Here is a 25,992-nt window from a genome sequence, read left to right as displayed (position 1 = left end):
TGAATATAATTTAAACTTGAACAGGTTGGCTTTATATGAGAGATGGGTCTCAGCGTTCGCTGGGTCCTTGCAAACGCCAGCACTACAACTATAATCTCCGGTCTTTATCCGTGAGCCCTGTGAACTACCCGCACAGAGCCCCGAGACTCTGCCCACGCCCTGCACACGCCTACCTCTGAGACGTCGCCATAGCGCTGGCACCCTGGCCACGCCCCCATGACGCTCCAGTATCATCCTAGGACCCGCCCCTTCCTGCTCTACCCGGGCCCAAGGCCGCGCAGTTGCGCGGGCCTCGTAAGCGGCTTTGTGGGCGGAGCTTGCGCAGCCGCCCAGACCTCTGCTGGTACCGCTTTCCACTCTGGCTCCCCGCACCTCCGCGGACAGGCACTTCCTGTGAGGCTTCCCTGTGCACCTTGGCCAAGCCGAGCCCAACCGAACCAAGCCTTGCCTTTCCAAGCTGTTCGCCATGGTGGACGACGAGCTGGTGCTGCTTCTGCACGTTCTCCTGATGAGGCACCGCTCCCTGAGCATCGAGAATAGCCAGCTCAATGAACAGCTGCGGCTGCTGGTGTGCGAGAGGGCCACCCTACTGCGCCAGGTACGTCCGCCCAGCTGCCCGGTGCCCTTTCCAGAAAAGTTTAACGGCGAGAGTTCCCGTCTCCCCGAGTTTATCGTGCAGACGGCTTCTTACATGCTTGTCAACGAGAACCGGTTCTGCAACGACGCCATGAAAGTGGCATTCTTAATCAGCCTGCTCACCGGGGAAGCCGAGGAGTGGGTGGTGCCCCACATTGAGATGGATAGCCCCATCCTAAGTGATTACCGGGCCTTCCTCGAGGAGATGAAACAGTATTTTGGCTGGGATGACGACGAAGACGACGATGACGATGAACCTGATGATTACTAGGCTCGGAGACCCGCGGGCCTAGGAGGCAGGGCCCTGCACGCCGCCATCCCCCCCCACTGCCCCCCACTCTCCCCACGTCCATATCCAGCTTTGCCCCTTCTGGAGCCATCGTGCTCCCTGTCGCCCGCTGATCTCCTTCCCTACCCCTGCCCTCTGGTTCTCTTCATCTCCCTTAGTGCTTGTCTTTGTTCCAAGAATTGTGCTCCAGTTATTGTGCTGGAGCTGGGGGCTATCCCTGAAGAGGGCTGCCATCTACTCTGGTCAGATCCAGGACGCGCCCCTGCGAATTTGAACTGTGTCCTGAGCCCCAGCTTGTAGGGCGAGTCTCAGTTATTAACTGGTCGGACTATGCGCAGCCCTGCCAACTGCAAGGCCTACATACATCTGCCCAGAGCCCTAAGCTGACACTACACCACCATCCACTATATTCCAGCTACAGACCACCACTGCCTTGGGAGATGAGGGCCAACCTAGAAGATACCTGAGTTGGCTACACCTACTTGGACATTGATTTGGACATCTCACCACCCCCTAAAGGGATAGTCTTTCACCTTGGTTAGTTCCCTATCTATTCCCAGAGTCCTCCCCTCCCCCACCAGATTGTTGCAGGGGCCTAGTGTGCCTGGCAGCCAATTTGTTGACACTTCTTTTCTTCTATGCGCCAGTTTTGATAGCTGTCATTTTTCTTTAAAAATTTCAGCATTCCCACAGATGTGTGCATTCAGCCAAAAATATTAAAAATAAACAAAAACAGGCACTCACCCCAGCTTCTCAGTACTACCTGCAAAAAGCACTTGGCATTCTTTTAAACAAATATGAAGCACTACAGAAAATAAAGAGAAAAAAGAAAGGAGTGTCTTTTAATGGTTAAGTGCTATCATTGGCCTCTACAACTCTCTCCAGGACTTTCATTATTCCCACTGAAATCAGGGAACCTAGTTGAATCTCAGTATTACCCTGTTATCTCTAGGCTTCAGAGGACAAACACTACAGGACTTTATGAGGCTTCCGGTGCTCCCCTTGCCAAGGTATTTCTTTATGCACTGGTGAAGGAAATGCCCTCTTGGGCCTCCAGGGTGGCATGGTTAAAGAGTGGCTGAGCAGGTGGCACACTGCCCTAAACTAGGACACTTGAGATGGAAAAAGGGCATTGGATAATTGGACAACAGGCATATATCTGGACATAAATTGTTCCAACCTTCCTGAGCCTTTGAGTTCCTCCCTTAAAACTGCCAGGGAAATTCTGCCCTTTAATCCTTATTGCCTATGGAGTGCTATTGACTTCAGGCTTTAATTAACAATGGAACACATTATTTTAATATCCTTTTCAGGTTTTTGAGCTAACATTAAATTCTGCACCCTGGGTAAGTGCACCCATTATAAATATAGCCTGATCTAAAAATTTCATCCTCCTTGGGCTGACACCCTTAGAGTCCTCACCCATTCATGTGCTCCAGATTCCTGCCTATGGAAATTGGCAAGATGCCTTACTGTCTCCTGAAGTTGACCTTGCACTGCTGAGCTATGCTGAGATCTCTGTGGGCCTGGGGGACTTAAAGGCATTGAGGGAGTCTGGTGAATGCTAAGGAGAATCTGCATACTTTGAGAGGTCATTATCCCAGGTTAAGTCATTGAAATGTTAAATAAGAGAAGCTTGGTTGAGAGGTTTGTAGGGGTTACCTCTGCTCACTAGAAACTTTCAGGAGGATATGTGGAGTTCTGACTTCTCATTCTCATCTATATCTGCCCAGATGTCATTGTGCCATGCCTGGATCCAGCCCTAACTTACAATTTCTAATGAATAGAGATAATAAATTTCCTTATTATTTTAGACTTTTGAAGATGGATATTCTTTTACTTGTACTGATAAACCTCACTGTGGATTTAAATGAGATACTGGACATCACACTGGTCACTACTTCATAGGTGTGGATTCTATGAGATCACATCCATGAGCTATTTAGAGCTGTCTCTGCTATATGATAAGTGTTAAGTAAAAATGGGTTTTTATTCCTAGGCCTGGGAACCAAAGTCTCACTTGAGAGCAAGGCTCTTTCCTATGAGCTTGTCTTTCGTTGCTATGAACAGGTAGAGCATGGTCAGGGTGAGTGGAAAGGAGATCATGGCAAGACCTCATTTTCTCTTTGGGATCTGATATGAAGTCACAAAGAAAACCAATTTACGTGGTGAACAGGCGAAGCCCAGGGCAGCAGTTATTTTTTGGGACTTGGAAAATTGTTTCTGGAGGGCAGAGACAGTGGTGGATCTGTCTTAGCAAGGGAGATTGAAGCCTAAACTGGGACTTCCTGTGGGAAAAGGGGCTAGAGCTGAAAGCTAGGTAAAGGACCCAGCAAGACCAAAAATCAGCCATTCAAAATTAACAGTGGTCAAGGTATACTGAGAGGAATTAGAGATATGTTGGTAAATGAAAGATAATGTTTGTCCTCATAGTAACCACTTTGTTATTTTTATGGTGTCTTGCACAAGAACTGAGAGGTTATCTAGCTCTAGATAAGGTCCTGGAAGAGAATCTAGACTGATTAGGTCTGAGAGTGACCTTTCTAGGGGGTAGAAATTGGAAGACCAGTAGATGAGATTTACTCCCCACAATCAAACTAAGTAAACACATGCTCTGTAGGGGAAGGAAGGGATCTCTGGTGAGTGAGGATACCATGCCAGAGGAGCATCTGAATAGCATCCACAATAGCTAGGCAGAGGAGCTTCTGAGATCTGAAAGGTGCATAAGTTTGCTCTGAGAGAGTGATAGAGAGAGAGAGAGAGAGAAGTGAGAGAGTATGTGTGTGTGTGTGTTGTCCTTCACGGATCATGGAAGAGCAGGTTATGCTGTGAGATGCAGAGAATGATATTGTGGGAAATCTGCCTACCTTGGAAACATATTCTGCAGTAAAAGTACAAGTATTGGCAAAGGCTCTACCACCCAGGAAGGAATTCATGATAGTGCCATAAGGCAGAGTAAAAGAGAATGGAAAAGTAAATAAGCATGTCTAAGGATAAAAGCACCATTTAGATGGAAACTATTATAAGTTGGTGGAAATGTTGAAGTATCAAATAAGAACTTTAGACTCCTGAATTGTCATCTTGGGCATTTTGGATTTGAAATGGTCACTGAAACTGTTATTAATGAAATGAAATTAATCATAATAAGTATTATAATCATATTAAATCTATCAATGTATCTTTGGATTTATCTAACCATTTGAAGAGGTCAGCACTGCCACCCATTAATTCTGCGTTGCTGTTTTGCAGGATGGTATGTAAAGCTGCAGGTACATTATGCACATTGTGCTTGGTTATTTTCTGCTATTACAACATAGTAACAATCATCAATTAGAAAGTAGGCAGACTAGAGGGAGACTTTTTGTTGAAATTAGTAGGATATTTATTTTTTAACAAAAAAAATAATTTTCTAGGCCTGACCTGTGGTGGCGCAGTGGATAAAGCATCGACCTAGAAATGCTGAGGTCGCCGGATTGAAACCCTGGGCTTGCCTGGTCAAGGCACATATGGGAGTTGATGCTTCCTGCTCCTCCCCCCTTCTCTCTCTGTCTCTCCCCTCTCTCTCTCTTCCTCTTTCTCTCCTTTCTAAAATGAATAAATTAAAAAAAATTTTTAAAAAAAATAAGAAATGCATTCCTTAAAAAAATAATAATAATAATTTTCTAGGTTTTTAAAGCGATTAAAGCTAATAAACAGTTATCAATACAAGGTCCTGAGAATGTTTTCTTCAATGGATGATTAAGGTGGGGTATTGTATGAAGCATATTTATTATTTCCTTTGAAATAGGAATTTTGCTAAAATAGTGTTAAAAGTGTCTGGTAATTCACATCATAGAGTAGTTCAAGTACATTGTAAGGTCAGTGGCTGTGGCCACTCAGGTTCATGCCGGATTCTGGAAGACAGTAAAGGAACTGTGGAGCCAGAGGATGGTGGGACATTCTAATTTATTGATGGCTCACAAACACAGGCAAGCCAAAAGAAGAAAGAAAAGGGAAAAATACAAAGGGAAAGGAAAACTTGCTTTTTCAAAGTGGAGGATAAGGGATCAGGAAACCAACTGCACTTCTCCGTGGTGGGCCCTTGAACGGGTAGCACTTACCTTCACAATAGTGCTGTCATATGCTTCTGCACTAATTGCAGAAAGAGCTTGCAGCCTGTAAACCTGTGAGCAAGCCTAACACAGCCATTTTCCCCACATACACTACTCCCTATAGTCTTATGTTCACTTAATTCTAAAGGTAGATGCAATGAACTACTTTATTACCTGTTTGGTGTCCTTCTGCAGTGATGGTAACCACCTATTTCCCTTAATGAGAATCTGATCACCCTCCCCTTGCATTTTTATCTTCCTGTCTGAAATGCCTTTGTTAATATTTGTTCCTTTATCTTCAAGGTTCTATTGTCCAGAGACATTTTTTTTTAAAACAATGCAATTAGCCTGGGATGAGTAATAGATTGCTTGAGTACTAATTATGATAGATTTGTTAATGGAGCAGAAGTCCTCTGCGGGATGAGTTGAGGGAATAGTGGTAAGGCTCAGCAAAGAAGTTTTCAGAAAAGCATGGTTTGCCTGACCAGGTGGTGGTGCAGTGGATAGAGCATTCGACTGGGATGCAGAGAACCCAGCTTTGAAACCTCGAAGTCACCGGCTTGTGCATAGGCTCACCCTACTTGAGTGTGGGCTCACCAGCTTGAGCACACAGGGTCTCTGGCTTGAACACGAGATTATATACATGACTCCATGGTTGCTGACTTGAAGTCCAAGGTCACTGGCTTGAGCAAGGGATCACTCACTCTGCTGTAGCCCCCAGTCAAAGCACATATGAGAAAGTAGTCAAGGAACAACTAAGGAGCCGCAATGAAGAATCTCTTCTCTTTCCCTTCCTGTCTGTCTGTCCCTATCTGTCCCTCTCTCTGTCACCAAAAAAAAAAAAAAAAAAAAAAGGCAAGGTTTGTGTATCCCCTTTCTCTCCTCAAGTCCTGCTATCTGATATCAACAGTAAGAAATTAAATTTTCTTATTATACCATCTACAAAGTTTGCATTCTTCCTCCTCCTTCCTTCCTGATGACAAATTATTTAGTCAGCAGAATTGCAATATGTATTTCATTTATTTTAACCAAAGTCCTTATACAGTCAGTTAACTGAATTTACAGCCAGTTCAGATTTATCCAGTCAACTCAAGATTAAAAACAACCCCTCCCCTCAAAAACCTGTTACATGACTGTTTATATGCCTCATTTTAAATCTTCAGTTTTAAAACAAATACCACCAGGAAAAAAAAAGCAAAGGGGTTTATATTTCAATGGTAATTGAAGTAATTGTGATATTTTGTATTTATCTGTTCTCTAGACACAGATAATTGTATGGCCGTAAAGGACTTTTGGAACTGCTCATATTCAAGTACACATTTAAATTTTAACATACACAGGTATTTTTGTATTAATATAAATATACAATATATTATATAAATCTTTGTCTAAAAGTATTAATATTTTTGTTTAATATATTCCTTTTCTTATAATTCTTATGGAATATTTTAAATCAACTCCAGATTTATGAATTTACTCTTCAGTACTTCAGTGTGTTTACCTATCAGATAAGGCTTCTAAAAAGTTCATAATATCAAAATTACATGAACTAAAATTAACAATCACTCCTTAATATTTAATATTCAGCCCTGGCCGGTTGGCTCAGCGGTAGAGTGTCGGCCTAGCGTGTGGAGGACCCGGGTTCAATTCCTGGCCAGGGCACACAGGAGAAGCGCCCATTTGCTTTTTCACCCCTCCGCCGCGCCTTCCTCTCTGTCTCTCTCTTCCCCTCCCGCAGCCAAGGCTCCATTGGAGCAAAGATGGCCCGGGCGGTGCTGGGGATGGCTCTGTGGCCTCTGCCTCAGGCGCTAGAGTGGCTCTGGTCGCAACATGGTGACGCCCAGGATGGGCAGAGCATCGCCCCCTGGTGGGCAGAGCGTCGCCCCTGGTGGGCGTGCCGGGTGGATCCCGGTCGGGCGCATGCGGGAGTCTGTCTGACTGTCTTTCCCTGTTTCCAGCTTCAGAAAAATGCAAAAAAAAATTAATATTCAACTTTATTTCCATATGCCAGTGTCTTAAAACTGTCTTTTTAATTATTTGGTTGAATTCTGTTTCAAGAAATGTCAACACATTTGGTTTACATATCTCTTAATCTTCCTTAAATGGTAATAGTTCTCCTATATCCTCATTTACTCTGCAATTTATTTGTGGAGAAAAGCAGATCATCTGTCCTGTAGAATTTTCTATTTCATAAATTTGCTTTATTCTTTTCATATTTTTGCCCAATTTTCTATTTGGTTATGATGTTTCTTTTTCAGATGTTTACAAGTGCTTTATTTATTAGGGATCTGTAAAAAAATTAAATACTTATGTACAGTATGTCATTTGTCTTCATTTTTAATCATATTTTAGGCTATTGTAAAAATATTTAATGTATTTCCATTTTTCCACTATCCCCTTCCATTTCTGTGCTCTCTAATTTATTTGCTTAGATTAATTTGTGTTTATACTTGTAAATGATGTATATACCGCTATTATTTTTCTGATACAAATGATTTATTTTGACTCTCAGCCATGAATGTTGAGAAAATTCACATATACAGCAATACTTTTCCCTATCAATTTTGTGAATTACATGTTATTATATTTTCAATGTTTTGTAACATTTATAAGTTTTCCTGTGAGCATAATTGTGTAAGTGAATTAAATGATTACTATATTGTCCAATTTTTATTTATTTTCTTTATGTTAGCTATTTTTTTCTGTTTTAGTTTCTTAAAAAAAAGAAACTCGTGGGGACTGCATGCTCTGAGTTTTTTAAAGTGAGTTCATGGGTTACATTTTTTTTTTTCATTGCTCCATTGTCTTTTAGTGTTGAGTGTTATTTTGTAGAAATCTGAGGCCATCCTAATATTTTTTCACCCATAATTTGATATTTTTATTGCCATCCCAGATATATAATCTGAAGACGATATATCTAATTATTGTTTATTCTTGCTCATTTTTTATGAAACCTGGTATGACCATTTAATATGTAGCTTTCTTAATTTCTTTAACTATATATATTATATACTGATATTTATGTTGAATGTTCTTTACTTGTCTTTTTCCAACTTTTAAATGTTTTCTTCATTTCCAATTTATTCTGTTCATTTTTAAAATAAATCCTGTTCTCTAGCACTGGCTAGTTGGCTCAGCGGTAGAGCGTCGACCGGGCATGTGGAAGTCCCAGGTTCGATTCCTGGTCAGGACACACATGAGAAGCACCAATCTGCTTCTCCACCCTTCCCCCTCTCCTTCTCTATCTCTCTCTTCCCCTCACACAGCCAAGGCTCCGTTGGAGCAAAGATGGCCCAGGCACTGAGGATGGCTCCATGGCCTCCTCCTCAGGTGCTAGAATAGCTCTGGCTGCACTGGAGCAATGCCCCAGATGGGCAGAGCATCGCCACCTAGTGGGCATGCCATGTGGATTCCGGTTGGGCGCTTGCAGGAGTCTCTCTGACTGTCTCCCTGCTTCTAACTTCGGAAAAAAATCCTGTTCTCTATATCCTTTAAAATGGTTTCAGGATTCTTTGTCATTCTTTGTGCTGCTTCCAGTTTGGCTATATTTCTGTGATTAGTTTTGTTTCTCTTTCACTTCCTTGCTGAGTGCTGCCAGCTCATGTTTCAACTTCTAATGACTCCTGTATTTTCCTGAATCATCTATTTCTAAATTGTTCTTTTGCTGCATAGCTATGATTTCTTTGTATGTTTAAATTGATGGTAATGATATGTTATAATTTGATGACAATAGAAGTCACATCTGTTTACTGGCAGTATTTTTCTTTTCCTTTTTTTTTAGTATTTTTCTATAAAGTGTTATTTACCGTTTTTTTCTCTGTTCCTTCACTCCTGTTGGGAGTGTTCCTAGGAACCATTCAGTATCTTGTCTACTTCCTACTAATGTTATTCTTCTTCAATAAGAGCCTCTTAGTCTTTTTCAGTCCAGTCCCTACACCATTTCTCTGGTAGAAATAACTCAGTGTTGGTGGCTTGTAAACTGCATACTTACCTTTTTCCAGAGATGAGACAGAGCTGATCCCCATCCCACATTTTTTTTTAACATTTCACAGGCTATTTCAATAGCACTGTTATGTTTTCATTGTATCTGAAGGTACCTAGATCAGCGGTTCTCAACCTGTGGGTCGCGACCCCGGCGGGGGTCGAACGACCAAAACACAGGGGTCGCCTAAAGCCATCGGAAATACATATTTTAGCGACCCCTGTGTTTTGGTCGTTCGACCCCCGCCGGGGTCGCGACCCACAGGTTGAGAATCTCTGACCTAGATGATATCTGACATTTATCAGAGTCAGCATTCTGCAATTTCTGTTTTTGACTTTGCTGCTCAGTAGTTCTGATGCCTAAGTGACCTGAAATAGTCTACATTTCTAGGAAGGGTCAAGCTAACTTTTGAGAGAGATTGAGTAAGACTCAGGTTTGAGGGTGGGAGAACCTGAAAAGTAAATAACAAAATATTAATGACTTAGAATTTTCTCTCTCTCTCACTCTCATATAAAAATAAGATCATTTTTACTATAAATTTTTGAATAACTTTATATCCCCCCTGTGTAGCAAAAAGGAAAATGGAAGGGTTTTAGTCATCTGTTAGGAAGAGAATCAATATATGTTTAAAATCTAATCAATATGTATGTGGAAGGAAGACTGCCTTATATTGGAGTAAAAAAAGGACAGTGAAATTAATATTAGAAAATGGACCTTAGAGGAGATAAAGAAGTATATATGGAAAGATTCATTTGCTATGAGTTGAGAAAGGATTGTTTGGATTGCTCTTTGCACAAAGTTTGAGTTCAATGAGAATGTATTAGTGAACAGGAAGACTTTGATCCCTGTTGTGGCATTGCCATAGACTTACTTTCCCAACCCCAGATTGCTACTTGTTTTCTCTGACTGTAAAGTTCCGTCCCTATATCATGGTAATAATTATGTCTCAAGACTAATATATGAAAAAAACTACCTACTACCTTATCTGGTACTTAGTAAAGGTCAACCTCACTCTTCAACAGATATTATTTAGTAAAATAGGAATATAAGGTTGTCATGGTAGATTTATGTGTTCTGGGTAGAAAGACAGATACTGGGGAATTTGCAGTGTTAGGAGAAATGGTGTTTGGCACGTTAAAATAAACACAGTAATACCAGAAGGAAATTAACAAAAGTGGATATTAATAATTAATTTACATGTACATAACATTTCACAATTTAAAAGTCACTCTCATATTCATTTTCTTTTTTATTCTTTTTATTGAATTTATTGGGATGACACTGGCTAACAAACTTATACCAGTTTACAATCCCACCACCAGTAAATGAATGTTCCTTTTTCTCTACAACCTCTCTAACATTTGTTATTACCTATCTTATTAATAATAGCCCATCTAATGGTTCTCAGGTAGTATCTCATTATAGTATTCATTTGCATTTTGCTTACTAAGTAGCAAAGACGAGCATCTTTTCATATATCTATTGTTTGTATGTCTTCATGAGAGAAACATCTGTTCAAGTCCTTTCCCCATTTTTTAATTGGATTGTTTGCTTGCTTGTTGTTAAATTTTGTGAGTTCTTTATATGTTTTAGATATTAACCCCTTGTAAGAGCTGTTGTTTGTGAATATCAACTCCCATTTGTTTGGTTGTCTTTTAGTTTTGTTGTCAGTTTCTTTTGCATGTTCATCACAGCATTATTCACAGTGGTCAAGACAGGGAAACAACCAAAGTGTTCCTAGTTACAAGATTAGATAAAGAAGATGTGGTACATATATCCAATGGAATACTACTCAACCATAAGAAATGATGATATGTTGCCATTTACGACCACATGGATGGACATTGAGCACATTATACTGAGTGAAATAAATCAGAAAAAGCTAAAAACTATGATTTTACATATAGGTAGGATATAAAAATGATAGTCATGGACATAGACAGAAGTGAAATGGTTACCAGAGGAAGGAAGTGAGGGGAAGGGGGAGTAAAAAGGGACAAATAAATGGTGATGGGAAATGATTTGATTTTGGATAATGGATACATAATGCAATTAACAGTTCAATTCCATAGAGATTTTTATCTGAAACCTATGTATTCTTTTTTTGTTTTTTGACAGAGACAGAGAGAGTCAGAAAGAGGGATAGATATGGACAGACAGACAGGAAGGGAGAGAGATGAGAAGTATCAATTCTTTGTTGCGGCACCTTAGTTGTTCATTGATTGCTTTCTCATATGTGCCTGGACCGGGGGACTACAGCAGACTGAGTGACCCCTTGCATTCAAGCCAGTGACCTTGGGCTCAAGCTAGTGAGCCTTGCTCAAACCAGGTGAGCCCACGCTCAAGCTGGCGACCTTGGGGTTTTGAAACTGGGTCCTCTGTGTCCCAGTCCGATGCTGTATCCACTGCACCACTGCCTGGTCAGGCGAAACCTATGTATTCTTTTTTTTTTTTCTGAAGCTGGAAACGGGGAGAGACAGTCAGACAGACTCCCGCATGTGCCCGACCGGGATCTACCCAGCACGCCCACCAGGGGCAACGCTCTGCCCACCAGGGGACAATGCTCTGCCCCTCCCGGGTGTCGCTCTGCCGCAACCAGAGCCACTCTAGTGCCTGGGGCAGAGGCCAAGGAGCCATCCCCAGCGCCCGGGCCATCTTTGCTCTAATGGAGCCTTGGCTGTGGGAGGGCAAGAGAGAGACAGAGAGGAAGGAGGGGGGGAGTGGAGAAGCAGATGGGCGCTTCTGCCGTGTGCCCTGGCCGGGAATCAAACGCCAGGCTGACACTCTACCACTGAGCCAACCAGCCAGGGCCAAAACCTATGTATTCTTATTGAATAATGTCACCCTATTAAGTTTAATTTCTAAATAAATTTTAAAAGTAAAAAAAAAATCATTGGTACCATTATAAAAAGTTATCTTTTGGGAACAATTTATTTGTAGGAACTATAACCTTACTCACATATTACAAAATAAAGTTAAATAATTTTATAAATTGTTATATTACTTTAATTCTACTAAACAATTGATATTAAAGTTTGGTTTTGTCAATGGAAACAACCTTCACTGAAACATTTAGTGTAGGTGGTAATTCTGGTCAGTGCAGCTAGACAACAAGTACATTTCTATAATACTTCTTTAGTAGGTCTCTTTATTTTCAGCTCCTATTTCCTTAGTTTAAACCCTCATTACTTGCCAGGGTTATTTCAGTGGACTTCTAGTTGACTATTTTTCTTACACGATCTCTTCTAATTTGTTTCCACTGTTCATGTTTTCTGTTTGAAACCTCAACTTGACCACTGTTTTATTCAAAATCCTACAGTGATCCTCATATCTTTAGAAAGCATTTAAATTCCTTAACACTTATGTACAGATTGTTCTTTTTTAAAATTATATTTTAATTGAATTATTTTAAAGATGCTATAGAACTTACCATTTTTATGTGCATAATTTAGTATTTTTAGGATATTTAAGAAGTTATGAAACTATCATCACTATCTAATTCCGTATCAATTTAATCATTGCAAAAATAAACTTTATACATTAGCAGTTACTTCCCTCTGGCCCATTTCCCTTCTCTTCCCCCATACATAGAAACCACTAGTTGCTGCCTCTATGGAAGGCCTATTCTGGGCATTTTATACAAATAGAACCATATAATGTATACTGTTTGTGATTGACTTTTTATCCTTAGCAACAGGTTCATACAAGTAGCATGTATCAGGATTTCATTCCTATTTATGGCTGAATAATTTTCCATTGTGTGTCTATTCCACCTTTTGTTTTTCTACTTATCAATTGTTGGACATTTGGGATGTCTCCAATTTTTGGCTTTCTTTATACTGCTACTATGAAATAACATGCAAGGTTTTATTTTTACACCTGTTTCCAATTCTCTTAGGTTTGTATATCGGAGTGTTTTTTTTTTTTACTACTGTGGCTTTAACTTTTTTAACATTTACATTTCTGTTCTATTTCATGTTTATTTTAGTGTATGATGTATCCAATTTATCTTTTCTCAAATGACTATAGAGATTTCCTTTACCATTTGTTAAAACATTCATCTTTTTCTCAGTTATGTGATATGATTATCATATACTAAATTTGTATATGTCCTTGTATTTACCTTTTAAGTTTCCATTCAGTTAAATTAGTCAGTAGGCCTATTCCTCTGCCATTAGTGTACAGTCTGAAATATAAAATCTTTAGAGTGTGTTTTAATATCTGGTAGTGCTAGTTCTCCTTCTGTTTGCTCTTCTTTGTCAGGGTATATGTATGTTTATTTTTCCAAATGAGTTTCAGAAATCACATGTCTAGCTTTATAAAAAATAGCATTATAGTTGTTGAGATAACATTGAGTTACAATATTAACTTAGGAAGACATCATTACGAAATTGAGTTACCCTGTCCAAACACAAATAATGCTTTTTCAATTGTTCATATTTAGTTTCAAGCCTTTCAAAAATGTTTTAATGTTTTTATGTTTTGAATCCTGTATTCCTAAGTAGCTTCTGTTGTCTGTGTGAATGAGTGTATGTTTATTCTATAGTTTTTGTGTACTAATTATATGTCATGCCAAAAAATATTTAATTTAATATAGTTTTCGTATTCATTTTCTTTGTTTTTTTCCAATATATTATTATTTTATATATAGAACTTTAAAAAATTATATGGCTCTAATTGTTTTCCTTTTTCTTGAAATTATAGTGAAGGTAGTAACAATTTTTCTCTTGTTCTTCTCATTAGTGACAATAATCCTAATGTTTTCTTGCACACACATATATATAAACACATAGATATACATTTGTGTATTGTGTGTGTGCATGATATTATTTTACATCATGGTGTTAATTTTTATATAGCCTGTTTTCAGAATCTCTGAAGAAAATCTTGGGTTTTTTCATTCCCTTAGATTTATTAAAATGGTGGATACATGAATTTTCTCATATCAAGCCATCCCTGCATTTTGTAATAATTCCCATTTGATTATAATATCTTTTTGTTTTTAAAGTGTACCTAGAATCTGTTAGCTAATATAATTCAAATTTTTTCATTGATAGTTATGGGATAGGTCTGCAATTTTCCTGTTTGTATTTTTGTTAGGTTTATATAACAATGTTATACTTCGTCTATTAATAAAGTGAAAGTTTTCCTTTTGCTATGCTTTGGAAAAATGTAAGTAGCTGTGAGATTAATTCATCTCCAGTTTTAATTTAAAATCTACGTGAATAAGATAATCACTACAAGGTTAGTACATCAAAATTCTCCAGTGAAAAATAATATGGTCTATTTGAAAGTACTCTGTTTAATAAATGGTTTATTAGAGGTTTAATAATAGTTAATTATAGTTAATATTTGGATAGTTAATAGTTTAATAAAATGTTTAATAAATTATATATACTACTCACAAGAATTAGGGGATATTTCAAAATGAATTTGAAGCAATAAAGAAAGCATTTGATTTCTTTTATTAAACAAGAACATCAGAAAAGCAAACAAGTCAAAGAAAGTTGTTTGATTATGCAAATAGATGCAAAACCAACTATTATTTCATTGATGAAAATGCACTATACAAAAGGCTGAAAGTACTGAAGTATCTGCATGTTCCCTGATCCCCTAATTTTCGTGAACAGTGTAGTTTGATCTTCAGTTTTAAAAATCTATTATTATACCATTTTATGGATAAAAACCTGAGTCTCAGAAGGCGTAAGTGGCTTGCCCACGCCATACACTAGTAAACAGCAATAGAAGAACTCAAATCTAGATCTACTGTTTTCATACTGTTCATTTCTTACTGCTTTCATGAAATAGACTTCACTGTCACCACTTGTTCTCAATACAGGTAATATCCTTGGAGATGGAAGAAAGCAATATGTGTATGTATTTTTGGATATTTATTCTCTCCTCTCTCTATATATATCTCTCTCTCACACACACATACACACACACATAAAACACGTACATGCACACACATATATATTCTTCAGAGGAAATCATGGGAGAAGATTACATTGAACCATCGATTCATAAAATTCAAAAAACCTTCTGACATATATAGTTGTTACAATAAGGGAACATGTTTTCATTCATAGTATATCCTCAGTTTACTCATCTGCATAATTAAAGTAATCAGATTGGCTCTAAGTCACCAGCCATTTTGAAGACAAGCTTATTAAAAGTAAAAACCAAAGTGAAGAAAATTTCCAAGTATCTGTAAGAACAGATTTAATGTGATGCCAGATATTTCTACAAAGTATTAAAATTCCAGAAACAAGCATAGTGCATAATCTTTTGTACATTAACTTTATGACTCAAAGTAAGTAGGAATGGGAAAATATAAGTGTAAACTAATATAATATGTTATAATAATAAAAATAAAACAATTACATATTTTAGTGATATGAGTCATTAACATTTTGATATGAATTTATTTTCAGATATATTTGTACGAAGTTCGAGCAAGTTAGCATAATTGTCTTTATTTCATCTAATTGTAGGAGTGCCTGGAGTACTTGGTCAAATCTAAATGCTTTTCTATGGGTACATAAAATCTGCCTCCACTTCTCTTACCTCTTCTCTGAATTCATCTTTCCCTTTCTGTTTTCAGTCTGAGCTCCAGCTCAACTGGATTTCTTTGATTTAAGAATTGCCAAATTTATTTTTCTTTTCATGAGGACATCAGCATACCAGTTCTCTGCCTGGGCCAATTTTCCCTACCTTTTTTGTTTTTTACTGAGCTAACGCCAACATTTTTATTTATTTATTTATTTTTTATTTTTATTTTTTATTTATTTTTCTGACGCTAGAAACGGGGAGAGACAGTCAGACAGACTCCCGCATGCGCCCGACCAGTATCCACTCGGCACGCCCACCAGGGGGCGACGCTCTGCCCACCAGGGGGCGATGCTCTGCCCCTCCGGGGCATCGCTCTGTTGCGACCAGAGCCACTCTAGCGCCTGGGGCAGAGGCCAAGGAGCCATCCCCAGCGCCCGGGACATCTTTGCTCCAATGGAGCCTCAGCTGCGGGAAGGGACGAGAGAGACAGAGAGGAAGGAGAGGGGGAGGGGTGGAGAAGCAGATAGGCGCCTGTCCTGTGTGCCCTGGCCGGGAATCGAACCCGGGACTTCTGCACGCCAGGCTGACACTCTACCACTGAGCCATCCGGCCAGGGCAACATTTTTCTGATCTTACCTTAAGTATAACTTTCCCAGAGTGACCTTATCTGGTCAACTCCCATCCTCCTCAACAACACCAGTTTGCCCTGTTATAACTGTCAATATGCTATACTATTCCCATAGAACATTTGTTAAATGATCATTTATGTATTTTTATTTTATTTTTAATGTTTCCTATTAGAATGTAAGCTCCATGAGGTCAGGGTCCTTGCTTGTCTCATTCTTCACTATATCCCAAGTACCTAGACAATATCAAGCACCTAGTAAGCACTAGGAAATATTAGTTGTACAGGATTGGTCAGAAGTAGATTTACAGTTGTGAGTATTCAAAACAGTTTATTCTTTTATTCTTATTTATTAACTATTGTATTATTTTCCATATGAACAACTGTAAAATTACTTTTGCTCCACTCTATAAGTGGATAAATAAATAATTTAATTTTTTAAATTTATTTTTTATTTTTTTAAGTGAAAAGAAGAGAGATAGTGAGATAGACTCTGCTTGCACCCCAGCAGGATCCACCGAGCAACACCATTTGGGGCAAATACTCCAATCATCAGAGCTATTTTTTTAGTGCCTGAGATTGCCTCTGAGACCAGCTGAGCTATCCTTAGTGCTCATAGCTGACAGTCGAACCAATTGAGCCACTGGCTGCAAGAGGGGAAGAGAGAGAAAAGTAGGTGAGGGAGAGAAGCAGATGGTCACTACTCCTGTATGCCCTGACCAAGAATCAAACCTGGGATGTCCGCACATTGATCCAAGGCCCTGTTCAGTGAGCAAACCAGCCAGGGCTGAATGAATAATTTTAAAGAAGCATTCTGAAAGAGGTCTTTGCATGAGGTAGTCTGGGAGAAATAAAAAAATTCAGGCATCATTACCTTAGTAAATACAAGGAAGGAGAGACTGGCATGTGCATGCTCTAAGGGAAAATAAGTCTTTCGGCAAAAGAAAGACAGCATAGAGCTCTTTTGGTAAAGTGTTTCAGCACTTGATGAGCCATTATCATTTCTCTGTTTAATTTACCAAATAAAAGTAGTAAGCAAGGTCATCTGGGAGTGGAAATCTGAGGTTTAGCGATGATGTACACAGCTTTTGCTTTCTATATCGCTTTATTATTAATGATTACATTAAACTCTTTTATGCTTTGCTGGAGATATAAGTATATTTGAAAAAAATCATTATTATAAAAAAACTTATTTATGCTGCCACACTAAGGAAACTGGGAAATGCCACTGATTTAAGTTGGAAGTCAAAGGATATTTTTTTTCTTTACAGAGACAGAGAGAGAGTCAGAGAGAGGAACAGATAGGGACAGACAGACAGGAACGAAGAGAGATGAAAAACATCAATCATTAGTTTTTTCGTTGCGACACCTTAGTTGTTTATTGATTGCTTTCTCATATGTGCCTTGACCGTGGGGCTACAGCAGACAAAGTAACCCCTTGCTCGAGCCAGCGACCTTGGGACCAAGCTGGTGAGCTTTGCTCAAACCAGATAAGCCCGCTCTCAAGCTGGCGAACTTGGGGTGTTGAACCTGGGTCCTCTGTCCCAGTCTGACGCTCTATCCACTGTGCCACTGCCTGCTCAGGCAAGGATATTTTTAGAGTAAGAAAGATAATTGAGTTTTTAAAATGCTAACACAAGACCCATGTCTATATGCATGTAGTAGTTAACTCTTTTAAGTAACTGTTCTTACATATTTTTTTATTTCCATACTATTTTCTATGTCCTATACTTCCCCCCTTCTTTTGACTGATAAGTCAACCATAGAACAGTTAATATCTCTAATTACACTCAGCCTATACACCTTTGGGTCTAAATTTCCTAAGGTACATTAAAAAGAATTCTAGATATACTACTCCACTGTACAGTGAGCTTGGTATATCTGCCTCTGGGATGGCAGCTACCCTCATACATATAAATGGTACAATGAAATGAGAAAATATTTTATCTAAGTGTTCTTGTCTTTAAAGCATTACATATTGAACAATTTCGGTCATTTTCAATTTTTTTTTTTTTTTTTTGCTGTTAAAATTTTACCTGGAAAACACAGACATCATTGATAATAAATTCTAAGTTGTCAACTAGAAATTGTGATTAAAATATTTATTTCATATCTAGTATTCCCATGACATACTGCTCTCTGTTGCTGGTCTGGTTCAAATGTTTACTTGCTAAATGAAATCTCCCCAGGTTTCAGCCTCTTTAGCCTGAACATGTATATACACACACCAAACCCTATCTTGCTCTTTCTTTATATTCCTTTAACACTTAAATTGGATTATTCCAGAAAACCTGAGGGAAATGTTTTGATCAGTTGCATGGCAATCAACCCATTTTTAGGAGTTAGAGAAAATGAATATTTATTTTCTGAGCTTTACTTTGCCCTTTTTCTACTATAATGATACCATATCCCTGCTCTCTAAGAGCTGTAGTTTCATGGGCATGCAGTCCTGATGCTAACATAATGCTGGGATACTTTCTATCTTTTATGGTGCTCATTCAAGTGAATAGTATCTCTATAGTCTCACATATAAATAAGCATTGCTACATAGAATATGAAGAATGCCTATATAGTCTATTGCCATACCACCCTGAAAGTACCTGATCTCACTTGAAAAGTATCTGTAGAATGTAAACTCTTCAAAATCATTGAATGATAGGCTGTTGCAAATTTTGAGTTCTCTTTAATACTTTAAAAATGTCTGCAGATGAACTTTAAAAAGGCAATATTTTGAAACATTTTGGTATACTCTCTCTAGACATTAAGAACATCTAGCTATATAATATAGGAAAGATTCTCTTACAGTGATTTCTCTGGAAGCAGACATGCAATATATGGCCTTGATTTTTTTATTTTATTTTATTTTTTTGTATTTTTCTGAAGCTGGAAACGGGGAGAGACAGTCAGACAGACTCCCGCATGCACCCGACTGGGATCCACCTGGCACGCCCACCAGGGGTGACGCTCTGCCCACCAGAGGGGGGTACTCTGCTCCTCTGGGGCATTGCTCTGCCGCGACCAGAGCCACTCTAGCGCCTGGGGCAGAGGCCAAGGAGCCATCCCCAGCACCCAGGCCACCCTTGCTCCAATGGAGCCTTGGCTGCGGGAGGAGAAGAGAGAGACAGAGAGGAAGGAGGGGGGGTGGAGAAGCAAATGGGCGCTTCTCCTATGTGCCCTGGCCGGGAATCGAACCCGGGTCCCCCGCACGCCAGGCCGACGTTCTACCGCTGAGCCAACGGGCCAGGGCCTATATGGCCTTGATTTTACTGATATGCTTTGGCAACTGCTGAAGAAGCTTTTAATCCTGGGATTTAAGACATCTCTTTTGAAAAAATTAACCATTTGTATAGAGGTCTGGTATCAATGCTGTTAGTGTCCCAATGATGATACAGTTCACATCAAGGATGAAAATGTTTGTAGTCATTTATTTGTTTATAGAACTTTGTGTACCAAGAGGCATATTAAAAGTCTTTATAGAAGCTGAAATTGAGATAGATAAAGACTGCTGGAAGTAGCCAAGATCACACTCACAAGGCTGCCTCAGAATTAAGGTTAGAATTTAGAACCCTTGTGTTATTGTTTTTATTTAGAAATACTGATAAAAGGAAATGCAAATGGAGGCAATTTGGAAGAAGAAGGTTATGTGCTGATTCTTGACTGTACTTGCTTATGTGGATATGGTTATCAATCCCTTGGACATTTTAATAGTAGTCATCACTAGTGTGGTCCCATGAACACTAAATATGATAACATTTCTAAATGTGTATATTATGCCAAATTCTCTGCTAAATACAACATATCATTGTCTTTAACATTATCACAAACTTTCAAAATATTATTATCTTTATTTAACAGGAAAGTAAGGCTCAGTGAGTTATAAATACTTGTTCAAAATTTATGAGTAGTGAGTACCCAAGCCAGGATTTAAATAAAAGTCTGTGTGATTCCCAAGTTACTACAGACCATGATTCTGTTTGAATTATCATATGCATCAGATAAATATATCATGTAATTGAGGATTATATTTGAAAGGTGTGTCTTAGTTTCCTATGGCTATGGGGTCAGTGTCTGCTATCCATGAGGTTGTTTCCTCAGGGGCCTCAGGCTTCAGCCAGCTGTGCTAAAACAAGGCAGGTATGCTTTCTACCTTGGTAGCAGTAGAAGTGGTCAGGATCATGGTGTAGAGTCTTTCCCACATGGGTTGGAGGGAGGCTTGATTCCAATCCTTGACCCACACTTGGTCTCCTGGGAAAAATAATTGACAGGAGAAAACAAAATGATAAGATTCTTATCCAACACCCACTTGGATATGGTATAGGCTAACTTGCCTAAAGCCTCTAATTGCCTGTGTAGTTCTGTTTCTCCTAGTTCTTGGGGAGTCCCTGGCAAACTATGCAATATTGGGGAAGGCCAATTGTATAAATACTTCATGAGGTGAATGCTTGGCATTTTTTGGATGGGGTATATCAAATTTTGAGCACAATTAAAGGTAAAGCGTTCACCCATTTAATACCTGTTTCTTGACATAACTTGATAAGCCCTAATTTTGAAGTTCTATTTATGCATTCCACCTTTCCTAAATTTTGATGTCTGTATGCCACATAAAGTTTCTATGTGATGTTCAGGGTTTGAGCTGTCTCTTGTATTACTTTAGCTACAAAGGCAGAACCACTGTTAGTGCCAATCTGAAGTGACATTCCATATCTTGAAATAACTTTTCTGAGCAATATCCTGATTACTTCCTTAACTTTTTCAGTCTGAGTGGGGTAAGCTTCTACTATCCTGAATGGGTACACACTAACACTAACAAGTACTGGTAGCCTTGGCTTTTTAGCATCTCAGTGAAGACTACCTGTACATCTTCAAAGAGAGCTGTCCTGTAAAACTGGATACAAATGTAAAAATTTGTTTCACATTCTGTCGGCAGGTTGAGCAATGCAGGCTGACTTTCTTGGCTAAGGTTGCTAGGAGAGGGGTGTAGAAATACCACCCTAGAAGGTTTTATGTCTTTTCTTTTCTCATATGGCTGGCAGAATGTAAAGCCTAGACAATTGCCGGCCCCAATAGGTGAGAGATGACAACTCTCCATCTGGAAGCTGCATCCAGACATCTTTAAATTAATTTGTCTCTTCTTTTTCTATCCACCTTTTTTCTTTCTCAGTATATTCGAGTGCAAGACCTGGGGAACACAGGATGAGAAGGGGTGTAATAGCTTTGTGGTAGGACAGAGTAGAAGCATTTTTACCTCTGTATCTACTCTGGTATTCCTCTGGGCTTCTACTGTTCCTCCTTTCTGGTGTGCTCAGCTGTGAATTACTGCCATTTGTTTTGGCTTCCAGACTGCTTCCAGCAGTTGGAGAATTTCTCCTGGATATTTTAGGTCCTTGACCCTAGCTTTCAGGAGCCCTCTTTTCTTGTATATTTCCCCATGGACTTGAAGAGTAAAAAAGGCAAAGAAGGAGTTGGAAAAAATAGTTTCTCTTTTTTCTTTACTGAGCTCTAGGTCCAAGTCAGTACAATCAGTTCTGCCCATTGAACAGAAGAGCCTTGGGGTAGAGGCTGCAACTCTACAGTCTCTGTCAAAGTCACTACTATATACCCTGCTTGCTTTTCCCCTCATGAGTTGACAGAACTGCTTCCAGCTACATACAGATATCTATCTGGGTATTTTGTGGGTTGGTCTAACAGGTTTGGCCTGCTGAAGTGTAGGAATTAAACACTTCTATGTAATTGTGTGATGGCTTTCCCTCCTTCACTGGGAGCATAGTTTCTGGATGTAAAGTGGCATATACCTCTAATACCAGACTTGGGTTTTTACTAAATAAGCTCTGGTACTTAGTGAAGCAGGCATTAGTAAGCCAGTGATATTCTTTGGTATTCATCAGAGTCACTACAGCATATGACACCTGCATCTTTAGGTCTGGTTCCAAAGTTAATTTGTCTGCCTCTTGTACCAGCATAGCTGTGGCTTCTAGGGCTCTAAAGCACGGTGGCAAGATAGATATTTGTAACTGCATCTAGTTGTTTGGAGAGGTAGGCTACCAGTCTAGGCCATGATCCCAAGTCCTAAGTTAATACACCCACTGTTGTCTTGCTCCTCTCTGAGATGTATAGCACAAAAGGTTTGCTAAATTAGAAAGATCTAGCACTGGGGCAACTTGTAATTCCTTTTTAAGGGTCTGAAAAGCAGTCCTGTTTGGCCCTCACTCCATGGGCTCGTTTTCTCTCCCTTTTGTGACTTCATAGAAGGGTTTAGCCAGTACTGCAAAATTGGGGATCCACAAACAGCAGAATCCTATAGCACTCAGATACTTTCTAACTTGTCTCCTCATAGTGGGGACCAGGATGCTCTGAATAATCTGTTTTCATTCCACTCCTAATCTCCTCTTTCTCTAGTGTAGAATGAGTCCCAAGTATTTTTACTTGCCTTTAGCACATCTGGTCTTTCTTTCTCAAGACCTTGTATCCAGTCTTCTCTTGATGACAAAGAAGTTCCTCCATTCTTTGAATACATTCTCAGAGATTCTTGTGACCCAGCAACAGATTATCTATATACTTATGAAAGACACATCCAATGTCCTATGCAGATAACTGCTGGAGGTCCTGAGCGATGGCCTTCCCAAAGATGGTGGGAAAATTCTTGTACCCTTGCAGGAGCCTCGTCCATGTGTACTGCACCTTTTCCCCTGCCAGATTCTCCTATTGGAAAAAAACCGCTTCTGGCTATCAGGAGCCAGTCTTATATTGAAGAAAGCATCTTTTAACTATAAACAAGTGAACCAGGAGACTTGGGCAAGGAGGAGGCTTTGGAGAGTCTAGAGATTTGGTACTGTTGAGTGCAGAGTCACTGCTGTCTCATTTACAACTCTCAAGTCCTGTACTTGCTGATAATCACTGATTCATTGTTTTCTTATGGGGAGCAAAGAGTATTCAAGATGATTGGCACGGGATAATAATGCCATGCTTCTTGAGGCACCTGAATCCTTTCCAAGGTTTCTGTAGGATTTGTGTACTGTTTCTGGCTGACAGGCAGTGCCGTAAGCTTTAACTCTATCTGCACTGGCTCTTGTTTTATTATTATCCTGGAAAGATTGTCCTCAGCCCATACTCTGGGCCATTTCTGAGTCAGTCTCTGGCTGGGTGGCTTCCCAGACTCAGTAGCAAATATCCTCTATTTCTTCTTTCTGGGCATGGTTATAGTTAGAACAAGCCTAGGTTTAGGCACCTTCAATTCTAGCCAGTTCTTTTCTGGAAAAGATATAGTAGCCCTTAATTTGCTTAGCAGATCACATCCTAACAAGGTCACTGGACAGTCAGGCATGTATACATACTGTTGCATAACTTTATTACTTTTATAGTACACTTACACTGCAGGGAGAATGCCTGTTCTGCCTATTTTCTTGTGGCTCCTACAATGTCCATTCTATGGGTGAGAAACAGCACTACTGGCCGAGTCACCACCAAGTGTTCAGCCCCTATATCAAGCAAAAAGTCCATCTGTTGGTTTCCTATCATCATAAGGACCAAAACTCATTGGGAGCCCTGGAGTCTGAGGGCTCCCTCAGAGCCCTCAGTCCAAGAGGGATTCATCAGCCATGCTGAATAGTATGCCTTCCCCTTTGGAGGTGGCTGGCAAGCATGCCTCCCCCATGTCCCAGTTGGGACATTCATTTTTCCAGTGACCAATTGCCTAGCAGATGGCACACTGATCATGCAACAAGGGGGTCTTGCCTGGCAGTTCTTTCTTCTCCTTCCTATCTTATCCATTTTCAAAAGGGGGAGGTTTTTCTTTGTCCTTTTGCTAAAGGACAGCAGCTATGAGTTCAGCTTTCTTTATTCAGCATTCATCCTCCTGCCTGTTTGCCATCTTTTTATTGACATAGATTTATTGGCTACTTCTAGAAGTTGAAAAATGTTTATCCTGGTAAAGCTTTTTAATTTCTAGAGCTTGCCTTTTATATCTCCTGTACCCTGGCTGAAGAAAGCCATATTGAACATTCTTTGGTTTTCTGAATAGAAAGGAGTACAGATCCTGTAGGCCTCACATAGCCTCTTATAAAAGTCACCTGGACTTTTGTTCATTCTGTGCAAAGTCTCTGTCACTTTGTTGATATTAGTAGCCTTCTGGCTTCCCTTCTGGTGATCTTGAAGCAGAGCCTCTCTGTATCTCCTAAGCCATCTCAGGTCCTCCTCTACATTTGGGTCTCTCTTAGAATCCTCTCTTGGCATCTGGACCCTCACATATTCCTGGGGATTCTGGTTTTCCTCAGGGGTATTCTACTTTAGCCATTTAGTCACCACCTGTATTATTTGGTATTTTTCCTCTGTATCAAACAGAGAGAGCAGCAATCGATGGCAATCCACCCACATGGGACTGTGGGTCTGAAATATGGATTGTGTGAGGTATATTAAGGACTGAGGCTTTTCTGTATAAGAGGGAGTGTGGTGCTTCCAACGTAGGAGGTCAATGGTGGTGAAAGGTCAGTACACCAGCACCTGCTGTTCTATCATGGGCCCCTGTTTGTTTATCACTGTGTTCCTCACTTCTCTCAGAGGCACATGTTCTCTGGGCACTGTCTTTGAGTGCAACCTCCCAGCTAGGAGAAGAGAGCCTGGACCTGATTCTGGTGGGGTAGTGGGAGGCACCTCCAGCTCAGGCAAGCTTATGTGGGACTTGACAGATCTTGCACTAGATGTACCTGAGTCATTAACAGTCTCTGGAGTAGACAGGGAGCCAGGTATAGAAAGTAAAGCTTTGCTGGTATGCATGGTGGGGGAGCCAAAGTTTCTGCTTCTTATGGCTCAGCAGGGGTTTAAATTTCTGGTACCACCACCACCACCAGCAGCAGCAGCAGCAGCGGCTCTCCAGGTTTGGTGGAATGCTTCCTTGCCTTTGCTACCAACACAGTCAAAGCCTGACTTTTAAGTCAAGGGAGAGGGTTCAATACTAGTGCAAGCCAGGTGTCTATGTAGGAAAACTGGCCTGGGACTCTCCTGACTACCTGCCACACTCTCTGCACAAGGGGCCTATCCAGGCTCCCTTCTGCTGCTAGCCACCCCACCTCAAAGTAAGCCACTCTAGTTCTCAAGTTCCTCAATTTCCCTAGGGACATAGTAATTCCATAACCCCCTGAGAAACCTTTCTTAAAATTATTGATCATCGTGGCCAGAGGAGTATGTTTTTTTCTGTGAACCCCCATGCTTTCCATTACAGACAACAGTTATACTACATGAAGGAATTGAGAAAAGGTAAGGAAAATTTGGAGGGGATGCCACTCACTTTATCTGTCACTGGCCACTTTCCTTATGGAGATAGCAGAGAGACTCTTTGCTATGGCAGGCTGATATAAGCTGTCAGCATGCAATTCTGCCTCTTATTCATAGAAGGTCCTCTATGAAACTACAATTTGGGACTCAACACTTACTTCAGCCCTGTGGGAGTCAGAACCCTCTCCTGTTGTCCGTCTTAGTCACTCTACACTCACTCTCTTTCACACAACCTCCCACCACACCTAACTCATCCTGTGTAGAGTGATCAGTTACCATTTCTAATGTGTGAAGGGCAATAAGTCATTCTCCAAAGAGTAATCAGGCTTTCTTTCTGCTCAGTAGGGCAGTACTTCAACTAGCTACCCCTGCCCAGTTTCCCTTACCATGGTTCTAATGCACTCTCATTTTCTGGTTCCTCCATTGGATAATCTTGATGGGAATGACAGATGGCTTTTCCCCTTCTATCCTGTGAGGCATCTACATGAGGAAATCCCTGGTGTGCACTCAGTGAACATGTCTACAGGGTGGCTCGGGGGCTCCCCAGGGG

The 25,992-nt window shown here is 40.0% G+C and overlaps 1 protein-coding gene across 1 annotated transcript; it reads left to right on the top strand.

The window, feature by feature from the left end:
- The first annotated feature begins 313 nt into the window (after positions 1–313).
- Positions 314–2,738, top strand: LOC136385806 (protein LDOC1). The gene has a single exon (XM_066357060.1). It carries the CDS (start codon positions 467–469, stop codon positions 905–907), a length of 441 nt encoding a protein of 146 aa, XP_066213157.1. The 5' UTR covers positions 314–466; the 3' UTR covers positions 908–2,738.
- The last annotated feature ends 23,254 nt before the right edge of the window (positions 2,739–25,992 follow it).

Source organism: Saccopteryx leptura, chromosome X (genome assembly GCF_036850995.1).
Source record: "Saccopteryx leptura isolate mSacLep1 chromosome X, mSacLep1_pri_phased_curated, whole genome shotgun sequence".
NCBI lineage: Eukaryota > Metazoa > Chordata > Mammalia > Chiroptera > Emballonuridae > Saccopteryx > Saccopteryx leptura.
Note: the sequence above shows the minus strand (reverse complement) of the source record. Positions and strands in the feature narration are given on the sequence as shown.